The 13,390-nt window shown below is 35.4% G+C and overlaps 1 protein-coding gene across 1 annotated transcript; it reads left to right on the top strand.

Moving 5' to 3' along the window:
* The first annotated feature begins 7,751 nt into the window (after window positions 1–7,751).
* On the top strand, window positions 7,752–12,678 carry LOC131075508 (probable protein phosphatase 2C 27). Its single transcript, XM_059210592.1, has 3 exons — window positions 7,752–7,758; window positions 7,840–8,348; window positions 12,610–12,678. The coding sequence occupies exons 1-3, from the start codon at window positions 7,752–7,754 to the stop codon at window positions 12,676–12,678; spliced, it is 585 nt and encodes a 194-aa protein (XP_059066575.1).
* The last annotated feature ends 712 nt before the right edge of the window (window positions 12,679–13,390 follow it).

Below are 13,390 nucleotides of genomic sequence, written 5' to 3'. Positions count from 1 at the left end.
GATACGTTCTCTCGTGAATGGTCGGGGTACTCTGCTTCCCCCTATATAAGTTTTTCGTCCAGTTCTCACACATCTGAAGCTTGGCAATAAACATATGTCCGTCACCACAACTTCCACCTGCTGAGAATAAGAAGGGACTTATAACCCCAGAAGCATACTGGTCTCCCGTAGACAGCAGCCCCTTACAGAAATCAACATGGATAAACATGTCCCACACACCGATAATGTGGAACAGATTGGTAATAGAGATCTTCTCAATCCAAGAGCGGTGAAGGAAACATGGAAAGTGAAGCAAGATCAGACGATAAATACCAAATCTCCCCCGGAGTCTGGATCCCCTATTGCAATCACCCTTCCAAAGCATATGCTCTAACATCATATTGACTTTTTGCTGCAAACGACGATCATTGGTAACTTTTCCAGCTCATTATTGTCTTTCGCAGATATTAAAGTGTGGCCTTTTGACTTCTGGGAGGGATCAAAGGATATCTTCATCATGGACCCTGAGTCCAATTTCTTCATTGCTCTTTTCCATTCTAAAGAGGCTAGCGATGTAGTCCATAATCATAAAGGTTGGTTCTACAAAGGAGTTGGTCTATTTTCAGTGATATGGACTCCCAATTTCAGACCACACCATAAGGCATGTCATTTTTTCCCCTTTTGGATCTCCTTCCCTCTGTTGCCTCTGGAGCATAGGGAACCAGAGATAATTGAAGTTTTAGCAAATAAAGTTGGAATATTTATCAAACATGATCTTGTCCCTTTTGAAGACCCTCATCTGGTTCTAAGAGTCTGTATTCTCATTGATTCGGCAAAGGAGTTTCCTAAGGAGATATCAATTTCTTCAAAATGGGGTACTTGGATCCAAAAAAAATTTATACAGGAAGAATATATTGTCCACAAATATCAAAACAAGCTTGGCCACTTTAGCACCTAGTGTCAGGATACACTCTAATCAGATGTTGTGGTTTGCAAAAACCACAACTCCGACCCATTCGCATGCTCCCTGAAACGAGTTGGTCAAGATGCCAACATTAACAGTCAAACACAGAGTATGGCAATATGCACAAATGTTTTCAACAGAGGACTCTCAGACCAAGAGATAATACTGAAATGTCAATTTATGTTTGCCAACTTCTTTTACTTTCTGTTGATTGTGATGAGTATCCCAAACTTCAGTCAACAGTGGCCAAACAGATACCCCTGTACCCATCATGCAACACTAATCGAACATTCACAATCACCTCCATACCTTCAAGTGTTAGATCTGAAAGTTCCAGAGCTATTTCTTCAGGATAAAGAGCAAGATAAGCTTATGAGAAAACTGGAGGTTCACCGTAAAGCCAAGGAAATGGCAGATCAGATGATTACAGAGTAGGCCACCAAGGTGATGTATGAGATTGCGGAGGAGGAGGAAGTTATTTTGGTAGAAGAAGGTCGTTTGCAAGACAAACCAAATTGCCAAGTTGGGAGTATAGTTGATATTTCCCAAATAAATCGGTTGAAAAACAAGGAGGTGGGATCGACATTTGGAATGGAAGAATTCCAAGTTGATAGATGCCATGAATATGTCCCAAAGATGATAAGTGATTTGGCCCAATGTCCAAGCCAAACAGTCTAGTTAAAGGATCCAGTAGAGGAAGAGGCTCACGGATTGAAAAATGTCCATGTCAACGAAGTTAGTGGGGCAGATCAAAATTTGCCCAAGAAGATATCCATTAATGTAGCCCAAGCTCTAGATGGTCAGCAAGAAGTACATGTGGTTCAAAATGAAGGCCTAGCAGAAGCTAACAAGGGAGTTCTACAAGAACCATATTTTGATATGATGGTAGACTCCATGATTTTGGGAGTGGCAGCGGATAAATTAGAAGCTGATGGTCATGAGGAACTTCCAAATTCTGAAGATAGTTGGAGAGCCCAGGGTCTCACTTCCGTTGAAGATGTTGGGAGTATGGAAAATCTGGCACAAATATCATGTTCAATATCCCAGTCAGACTTCGATCCCTCTAAGGTATGAGAGATCGTCTCACCAAAAAGGCCCAGTGGTCGTCCTTCGAAGAGTTCAAAGCTAAGGGATGAAATTGAATCAGGAATTCAGTTGACATTAAACTTTCAAAGGACTCCTAGGAAAATTAAGAAAGAAGTAGAGAAATTCCTCTCAAGATTACTAACTGGAAGTAGGAGGGTGAGGAGCTCTCCGAAGAACAAATGAGGATTGTATCGTGGAACGTTAGAGGCTTAAATACCTCTAACAAAGCCCGACTCATTAGGGGTTAGATCCTTGTAAGCGGGGCTGATATACTGCTATTGCAAGAAACTAAGTTGTCAGTAGAAAATGGAAACAAACTTTTCAAGTCTTGGAAGAAATGGGCATTTCTGCAAATCCTCTCTTTGGGAACTTCTGGGGGTATAGCCATTCTTTGGAACAATCAGAAATGCCAAATCTCTCTATTAGCAGTAAATGAAAAATGGATAGCAGTGGAAGTGTCAGTTTTTGCTCTCACCTTCATTCTGATAAATGTTTATGGTCCAACACCAGTTCTGGGTAAACAACGACTGTGGCACTCCTTTTCTCAGTTGCTGCAAGGCCTGGATGGACACAAGGTTATTTTGGCCGGAGATTTAAATGCTACCTTAGGTGTAGCTGATAAAATGGGTGGGGTTGATCCATCACCAAAAGTTACTTAGGATTTCAAAGACGTCATTGAAGGTAACGAATTGTTTGATTGTGTTCCTAGTAATGGAAAGATTTCTTGGTCAAACAAGAGAAAAGGTCTTCAGTTTGTTGGGGCTAGGCTAGATAGGTTCTTGGTAAATCCTCATTGGTTGGCAAGCCATGAATGTTTCCCATCTTTATTATGAACCTTAACAGGGTCCGATCATTTTGCGGTTGCAGTAGCTATTCAACTGGATCCTTCAACCTTTAAGCCTAGGCCGAATTTTAAGATAGAAAAAATGTGGTTTAGGGACCCAAATTTAATGTCACTTTTGTAAACCCGGTGGTCTGAATGTCTATTCTATGCACGTACTTGGATGTTCAAGCTATCAAAGAAATTAACATATATGAAAATAAAGATTAGAGAATGGAATAAGTTTTCTTTTGGCAATATTTTCAGATATAAATCAGATCTCCAAAGACAGTTGTATGAAATTAGTGGTTTCATCTTGCTAAATGGAGTGACTACGGAAGTTTATAACAAGCAAAAAGATTTAACCTTGCAGCTTGAAGAAGTTCTCCTTAGAGAAGAGATATACTGGAGACAACGCTCAAGGGAATTATGGCTAAGAGAGGGAGATAGAAACACTACCTTCTTCCACACATCAGCTAAAGTTAAAAGACATTAAAACTCCATTTTTCAAATTAAGGATTCAAGTGGCCATCTTCTCACCAAGGAACTAGAAATCCAATCGGAAGCCGTCACATTTTTTAGTAATCTTCTCTTAGCTCAGAATGATCAAGATCCATTGCAACCCCCAAGTGTTATTGATTGCATCCCACACATTGCGTCTGAGCAGGATAATAAAACACTGTTGGCCCCCTTTTCTTTGGAGGAGGTGTGGTCTTCAGTTTCTTTCATGGACGCAGATAAGGCCTCGGGGCCTGATGGATTTACACCTTACATTTATCAAAGATGTTGGGTCTTTATGGGCCTCGATATTTTTAAGGCAGTTGAAGAATGGAGAAAACACTCCTGCATGTTTAAATAATTTAACAACACAATAATTACCCTCATTCCAAAATGTCAACATCCATCCTTTTTGGCAGACTTTAGACCGATCTCTCTGTGCAACACCATATACAAAATATTCACAAAAGCCATGGCAACTTGGTTGGGCAAAATAATCCCCAAAATAATTTCAGAACAACAGGGGGGTTTTGTGCTGGGTAAAGACACAGTTGAAGGGGCTCTGATTGTACATGAGATCTTGCATTCAATTAAGGAAGAGGACTTCCCAGCTATGATCTTGAAACTTTATATGATGAAGGCCTACGACAGGGTCAATTGGAAGTTCCTAGTATCTATTTTAGGTAAGATGGGATTTGATAGGAAATGGATCCAATGTATTATGTCATGCATCTTCGGGGTCAAATTTTCAATAATGATTAATGGAACTCGGTGTGGCTATTTTTCTTCTTCACAAGGGAGTAGACAAGGTGACTCTTTATCTCCATTTTTATTCATCCTCTTGGCTGAAGGTCTTAGTAGATTAATTGCTTTCAAAAGGAGGTTGGGCCAATGGGAGAATATCTGTATTCAAAAGTCCCAATTGGTAATCTCTCATACCCTCTTTGCAGATGATTCGTTGCTATTTGGTAAAGGTTCTGTGAAGAAGGCTAAGGCAATTAGAGAAACCCTTCAAGAATATTGTGAGGCTTCGAGCCAAAAGTTAAATATTGTGAAATAAAAAAATTAATTTTTCAATATCAACCCTAAAACATGCAAGATCATACAAAACATATTTGGGTTCTCGGTGGCATTACCTTCATGTAAGTATCTTGGTATTCCTTTCTTTCAAAGGAATGTCAAACCAATATTTTTGGATGAAGTGCTTGCAAAAATTAGAGATAGAATAGCTTCATGAAAAGCTAGGTGGCTTTCTTTCGCTAGAAGAATTCTGCTGGTTAAATAAATCCTGAGCTCCATTCCAAACTATATTATGACACTCTTACTAACCCTGAAGGGGGTGATGAAGGAAATCACCAAATGTTTCAGAGACTTCATCTGGAAAGGCAATATGGATGGAAAAAAAAAATCCCGCTTGTTTCATGGAACAATCTCTATAAACTAAAAGAGAGTGGAAGTTTGGGATTTCATAGAATTTTGGAGAGAAACCTTAGCCTAGGGGCGAAGCTATCTTGGAAATTCTATGAGTCCTCGGACAGCCTATGGGCGAAAATTATCAAGACCAAATATCTTGACATGGGAGACCCGAAGAGAATCTTTTTCATTAGAAATCCTTCATCAGGGTCTGTTATGTGGAATTTTATTGTTAAGAATAGAGCCATCATCCTCCCTCATTTATCTTGGGTGATTAATTTAGGTGATAAGGCCATGTTTTGGTCGGATTCTTGGAATGGATTTCCTCAGCTGTCAGCTCTTCCTAACCTCCATTGTGCTAGGGAAATTTTGGAACAAGCTTGGGGCCTTAAAGTCTCAAATTATATCTCCAAGTCCGGAGATGAAATTAAGTGGAAGGATTTTTCAGACTTACACATCCCCCAATTGGACCAGATTGAGTTGCTAAATATCCTTAAACAAAGACCAATTGTTGTTAATGGTGTTGTGGATAAGCTGATTTGGACTAAGAGCAAAAGTGGTAGATACTCGGTTAAAGAAGGGTATAGATCCTTGGTTTCAAGAAGTAGTTCACTGCATACTCCTCTTTTCCACCTTGCGTGGCACCCTGCAGTTCTACCTAAGGCAAGTGCCTTCCTCTGGTTGGTGATTCAAGATAAAATTTTGATTAGTGGCCACCTTAAACAACTAGGTATTTCAAAACATTTTACCTGTTTGATGTGTAACAATGAGCTGGAAGACACTAATCATCTTCTAGTGGGTTGTGACTTCGCCCAGAATGTTTGGAGATGAGCCCCTGGAAAATTAGGATGGCAGGGCCCATTACTATCTGAACTAAAACAGATGCTCCTACAATGGCCATTCCTTCATTCTGATTCCATTTTTCAGTCATTTGGAAATTCATCCTGGTTGTGATTTCCTGGTGCTTATGGTGGGAACGGAACAAAAGAATATTTAGAAACGAAAATTCTTCAGTGGGTCAGGTGTGTGCATTGGCGGAAAAATTTGTGTCAGAAATGGTGAAAGCTTATGTTGCTAAAGTGAAATCTTTAACCTCTACGTTCACTTCCTATGATAATGTTATTCTTAACAAGTGGAAAAACATTGCACTTCCATTCAAGGGTACCCTCATAGGTAAACTGTCAAAACTTCAGGCAAGGAGAGAAATCGAATGGCTTCCCCTGGAGCTAGACTTTGTTAAGTTGAATTTTGATGGCGCCTCAAAAGGCAACATAGGTAGATTAGGTACTGGCTTCGTATTGCGAAAGACAAATAAGTCCATTTTGCAAGCAGCTTTCTGTAGACTTCCAAAGGGATCAAATAATTTAGCAGAAGCAAGGGCCCTCCTATGTGGGGTTAGGATGGCGATTCGATTGGGCGTCAGAAATCTTCATATTGAGGATGACTCCTAGGTGATCACATCCTCTCTCATCTCCAAAAAAGTGGTCAGTTGGGATTTACAATACGTTATTCAGGAAGTCTGGAGAGTCCTGCCACGTTTCAACGAGTATAAGGTTTCTCATTGTTTGAGGGAAGCTAACAAAGTAGCAGATTGGCTTTCAAACTTGGGAGTTGACTTGGAGAGTGTTAATTGGGATGCAAAGTTCACATCATTCATTCCCCACAATTTGCCAGAATTTCTCAAGTCTGAAACTCTAATTGACCAATGAGCCCAGTTGTATTTTCCTTTAGTATTTGGTTTTTTCGATCAAACTAGAGGATGTTGTTGTATTTTCCTGTTGTAGTGTTGAGACAGAGTAAGGGTTGTTGCAGCATCAAGCCCACATGTGAAAGGGTTGCTAGGGATCAAGAGTTTATTTCAAGAGGATGAGCAAAATCTATTTTGTATATGGCAAGGAGAGGGGGATTTCTTCCCTGCTTCTTTCCCCCTTGAGCTGCACTGAAGCAGTGTAAAAAATAAATATTATTAATAAATTTAGAATGGCTATACCATTTTTACCCAACAAAAAAAAAAAAAACAATTATTAAAATAATATGTTAACACTCAAAATTAGTTTTTCACTTATCAAAAAATTACAACTCAAACATTACATAAGAATCACAATTTTAACTATAATTCACATCATAATAGAAACATTAAAAAATCTCATAAAAATTATTAAAATGATATATTAACACTGAAAATTACAGAATATAATCCATCCTTAAAAGAGGAATAAATAAAAAACATACACTTCGTCTTAAATTTTCAAAACGGGGCGTACAAAACTTCGCGTGCCCCATCCAAACGTCGTTGATGGCTTCACAAGTCATTTCATAAAACTATAAACACACCCTGCGAAACAAACGAATACACAACCATTTGGATATCAAAAAAATGGGATTAGAAATAACCAGCGGCGAAAAGGATTTATCTTTAAAAATGAACAAAAAATTTCCAGATTCAAAACAAGACCAAAATGCAAAATTATTACAGAAGACAGAAATAAGTAATGAAGATAAATTTATGCCCGTTTTGCGCTCGGGCAGCTGCGCAAACATAGGTCAGAGAAAATACATGGAAGACGAGCATATCTGTGTTGATAATCTTTCCGCCTACAATCTCCGGCGGCCGGCGCCGGCGGCCGCTGCGTTTTACGGCATTTTTGATGGTCACAGCGGCGGCGAGGCGTCGAAATACGTGAAGGAAACAATCCTCGATTTAATTCTCGATGACCCAAATTTCCCAAACGACGTCGAAACGGCCATCACGAACGCTTTTGCGGCAATTGAAAACGGGCTTCGTTCTGCCGGAATTTTAAAAGCCGGCACAACGGCTTTGACGGTGTTGGTGTGGGGAAGAACTCTCTTTATTGCTAATGCAGGTAAACTTTTTCCTGGAATTTTGCATTTTTCCATGTTTTTCAACCGTTCTCTTTCATCTTGATGATGGTTGAGGGAGTGTGACTCGAAATATTAATGTAAAAGTTCTTACAAAGTTCAATTAGTATTATGGACTGTGAAAATCTGATAGATCTAATCTAACATGTAGTGTTTCTTTTTTTAAATTGTTGTCTTATTTGTTAATTTGTTTGTGTAGGTGATTGTCGTGCGGTTTTAAGTAGGTCGGGAAAACATATCAATATGACCACAGATCACAAGCCTACAAATAAAGATGAGAGATTAAGGATTGAGTCTCGAGGAGGGGTAATTTCTAGTGATGGTTATATAAGTGGCGTAAATTGTCAGTTTGGTGTTTCAAGGGGTTTGGGAGATTGGGAATTTAAGTTGGAAAGTGTGGCTTTGAATCTTTTGAGCCCAATAAGTGCTGATCCAGAGTTGAATACGTATGAGCTTACACAAGAAGATGAGTTTTTGATTATTGCAAGTGATGGTGTATGGGATGTTTTGAAGAGTGATTTTGCACAAGAAGTTGTGAGGAAACAATTACAATTATGCAATGACCCTGTCAAGTGTTCCCAAGAGCTTGTGAGGCATGCATTAAAAGAACAATCGATTGATAATCTCACAGTGATTGTCATATGCTTTTCAAGTGATCCCCCACCTAGAATGCAATCAACCTCCAATTCAAGATTATGGAAGAAAACAGTATGCCATACTCAAGATACCACAAAAGCTCAAGACCATTTATGTCCTCCTAAGCTTACAATCCCTCAAGGCCCTTCCACACATTCTAATGGAACTAAATTTCATGATGAAAACTTAGCATCCACCCATCAACAAGAAAATATATACCTTATTAAATCTAATAATAAAATAATCACATCGCAAGATCCCTCTTTAGTACCTCCTATAGAAAACACGCTTCCTATTGAAGTTACAACAAATACATCTATTATTACAATGGTACCAAATACACCTTTTAGTAATATTTTTTCAATAACACCTCCTATTGAAATTCTTCCTAGAACACCTCTTAAAGACATAACAACTCCCATAAATATATCAACAATCTCTCAAGATCAAAATCTACATTGGTCACTTTCTATGACATCATGTTCTCACAAAGTGGATGTTACACCTCCCATAATATCACCCATCAAGTCACCTATGAACAATGAATTCACACCTTTACCTCATGATGGTACACCAAAGAATTTAAGAAATAATGATTCTCCTAAAGGTCACGGTATTTTATCCGAGGTCATAATATATTTGAAAGGTGTACGAAAGGAAGCTACACCTTTCATAATTTGGATGTGTCTTGTTGGTGTAACAGAATTTGCATTCCAATTAAATAAATAAAACGTAATTAATACAATGAATCTGAACTTCTTTTATGTTATGTATCTTGTTTTTATTAATGATTCTTAATATTTAATTTGTAACTTCAAACTAATATTTAAAGAAAAATTAGCTATTTTAATTAGCAATTGTATTAAAAATGAAATTATATCTATTTTTAATACATCATTAATGAAATTATATCATTTACAAATAATAATACTATTGTCAATGGAGTTGTGCTTAAATGTCAAGAGCATAAAATTCTCAAGATTGAGATCCATATTCAAGTCTTCAAAAAGACATTTTAAGTGAAAATTTCAAGTGACTCTAGGACTTCCATTATGGCTTCTTGAAGGGGAAGAGGTCTCCCTTGTGACTTCTACTAGTTTGAAACAAGCCTAAGTAATCCCTCACTATATATAGTATTTTTAATCATATAAACCTTTTTAATTATTACATTCCATTTATTTTTTATTTAATCATTAGATAAACAAATTATATTTTACTTTAAATGTGATTGTAATTTTTTTTTCGACAAATCAAAATCATGAAGTAGATAAGTATAAAATAGTCTTTTTTTCTATCATAGGGGTTATATGAATAGAAAATTATGTCATTCATTTTGAGTATTACACTAGCTTATCATTAAAGAAGGATCAATAATGCAATTAAACACTTGAAGAAACCATGTGTGGCTTATATTGATGATATAATTGTGTTTCTTCAAATTTCTTGATGATCTTTTAAAATATTTAGAGTTTTTATTTCAAGTTAAAAAAAAAACATGTTATATGTTATTTTAAGAAAGCTTAGTAATTGGTAGCACCAATTGATTTTTTGGGTTACACTTAGATTAAAGAAAAATAATGCTCTAATTGCATATCCTCGTAAAAATACAATAATTTTCAAGTGGGCTAGGAGACAAAAGCAAATTTAGTTATTTTCAAGATGTTTGAATCATGTTTTATTTTTATGTAAACATTTATTATCAATATGGAAATACTTGTAGAATATTGTAAAAGTAAATGATCCACAATTGGATTAAGTAGCCATAAATTTAGTTATGCAAATAAAAAATTAAATGAACTTAAAATTTCTTACATTATAAATTCTACAATTGAAGATTCAACTACTATCGTGCATAGATATTTCTAACATAAAACAGTCTATGTGAAAAGAGAAAAAAATACTTGTAGAGAAAAAATACCATATATGTGAAAATGGAATAATTGTAGTTAAAAGATGAATCAAGAAATATAAAATATATCTCAACCTATAAAATTTCACAATATGAATAGAGAGCTAATGTATCAAAATATTTAAACAAATAACTTGATAAGTACTTGGACCAAGGAAGAATAACAAGATGGTATTTCAAGTTCTAAATTTACAATTTTACTAATCAATTTATAGCAAAAAAAAGCTAATTTTAATGTACATGATCTTTAACATAATTCACACCACAATATTCCTAAAATTAGATGAAGAAACTTATCTACTTAGATAACATGAAGTTTATTAGATAGTTGGTATTTAAATAAAATGTTTGATGAATAAAATTGGTTTATGTCTTATTAATTCACAAATAATGTGCTTTTGTTCTTTTATAAGGCAAAAGTTCAAGTGCCTCTCTATGTTTTAGTAAGGATCCAAAACTTAGCATCTTAATTTCACGTGACTTTTACACTTGAAAGATTAAAGTACAATAGATTCTATGTAAATTGTTAGGTGAAAAACAAATGCAATTTAGAAGAGAATATGAATCAATTGTATATTTGTATAAATTATGTGAAGCAATTCAAATTATTAACCCACATGAATATAATTAATCTTCAATTTTATCTTGTAAGTTATACTTGACCTAAACAAATGTGGGATAAGTTAAATTATTTATTTAGGATAGTAAATGAATTGCATGCCCTTCAATTAGATGCTAAATTATTAACCTTATCTCTAGTATCTCTAGATCCCCTCTCTTAATTTAAATATTTCATATTTGAGCTCAAATATTTCTATATCATCTTCAAGTTTTTGGTAAAGGTATATCAAATAAAGAATGTGTATTCTTAAACTTGTCAACTTTACAATGCCCATATTCGATCTCGTATTCTGCCTTTTACTTTGAAATAGATGATCTCAGTGGATAATCTAAGATTCCTACCTTGAAAATTTTTATGAAAGACTTGTAAGGGAACAGTCTAAGTTACTCTCCATGTATTCAATCACTTCATCAATTATTCAAGAACATACCAAAATAAAGATAAAGAAAAAATTTAAAAAACCTAAGATGCAATCAACTTTAATAACAAATGAGAATTCCTCTAAGTGGAAGAAAAAAAATGATACATATTTCATTTCTTCTAAGTCAAGTAATAGTTATTTAATAACAAAGAAGAAAAGTAGAGTAATATGTGTTAGTGCAAATTGCGTCATTATCCAACTATTTAACTAATCGCCTTTCTAGGATTGACCTATTCACTAATAGCTTAAGTTACTTATGGTTTTCATTCTTTTGTCTCACTTTATAGAAAAGAGACATGTGTCCTCATCCCTTGAGAGACCTAGTGCATTCATGTGTTTGAAACTTGCTCACACACTTGTCAAGTGAGATCACAAGTGTTACACTTTGGAAGGGTAATCAAATTTTTACTCTAGTCTTATCATCTCCTAATCCTTTCCATATATGAAACTGTATACACCTAAAAATGGTCTGAAGATAATTAATTAAATAAGCAATTATTTAATTAATTCTTCCTCCCCAATTTAATTGAATTCACTAAGCAATTTGATTAAATGTCTCTTTCATCTACTTATTAATAAATCTAAGGATTTATTTAATAGGTTCATTTCACTCCTTTAATTAATTAATTCAAATTAATTAATTTCCCCCATCAAAATCATTTCTTCTAATCCCCTAATTAATTAAAACAAATCAAATCATGAGTTGTTGAGATTAATTAGCCATTCTCCTAATATTTGAATTTTTAAATTCCAATTCTCCTAACTTCTACCACTCCTAAACCTAACCCATTCTACCTACCACCTTGTCCCCTTTCATCCAACATCTTCTAGAACCTTTGTGACACTTGTCACTAAGTGTTCCCTTTAATCCAACTCCCTTTGCCAACCTCCTCCAATTTAACCATTGATATCTTCAGATCAATCTTAACCGTTGATTCATGCCAACTCACCCTTAGCCTTGGAAAATCCTATAAATAGACCCTATTTTGGAGAACAAATGGCCAATTCACGAATTCTACCATTTTACTAATTCATGCTCAATTTTAGCTCATTTACATTGTTACTATAGGCATCTAGCTTATAGTTTATCAGTTTTAGCAATGTTATCATGCTCACTTTAGCTTAAATCTTAGCTTAATCATGCTAAGATAATCAATCATTCATATAGCTTAATCATGCTATTTTGCTATGCATCTTAATCATTCAAATCCTCCATCTAGATGTAGTCAAGTTACTGGAATTTACCTAATCAGATCTAAGAGCATTTTCCATACTCGCATTTACTAGGAGCCAATAAGTCGATTAGCTATGGTTTTACATGTCTTTGATTTAATCTACTAACCATGCTTGTAATGATTTATTGAGTGCATTGTGGTTGTAGGTACAGGTACACTTCATAGAGAATGACATTCTGGCACCCATCGTGGGGCTAAAAATCATCTTTTTTTAGCCTCCCAAGCTTCCTTAAACTTCATCTCTACTGGATCAGAATCAGATTGTCGTACGAGTTGCCTTTCTGGCTCGTACAAACTTCCTTTTAGTCTTGGACGACACCTCATCCTGACTTGTATGAGGTATAATCCTGACTCATACGAGATTTTAGACTACAAATTCTTTACTCGTACTAGGTTGATCCTGTGTCATACGAGTTGATTTCACACTTGTACTATAGCTAATTTTGTGTCGTACAAATTTTTGGCTTCAAAATATTATGTCGTACGAGCTGGTTTTTGTCTCTATGTGAAATCTAAATATTTGTCGTTCTGTCTGATAAATCATGTCGTATGAGTTTCTGCATCTGTGATTTTTTTGAAAAACTACAAATTGGAATTTTCAAATTTGTCTATGCATCGGTAATCTAGAACTCTAGGAGACCTTTCCAACGAGGTATATGGCTTGTAATTTCAAGTCCCGAGCAACAAATTATGCCTATTTGAAGTTAGGCTAAAATTTCATATAATTTTTCTAAAAATTTCATAGTTTAGATCACTAATGCTAATCTTGTTATGTCTATGAGATGTTTGTAGCCTAACTTTTTTCTTGCAGATACGCTTGTCAAAGATATGCTTGTCAAAGAGATAATTCAAAACACAATCATGACTACTAATGGATCTATTTTGCAGGTTGCCTAAGAATTCAACAAAAACTTTGTGTATTCTTTA

The sequence above is a fragment of the Cryptomeria japonica genome, chromosome 8 (assembly GCF_030272615.1).
Source record: "Cryptomeria japonica chromosome 8, Sugi_1.0, whole genome shotgun sequence".
Taxonomy (NCBI): domain Eukaryota; kingdom Viridiplantae; phylum Streptophyta; class Pinopsida; order Cupressales; family Cupressaceae; genus Cryptomeria; species Cryptomeria japonica.
Note: the sequence above shows the minus strand (reverse complement) of the source record. Positions and strands in the feature narration are given on the sequence as shown.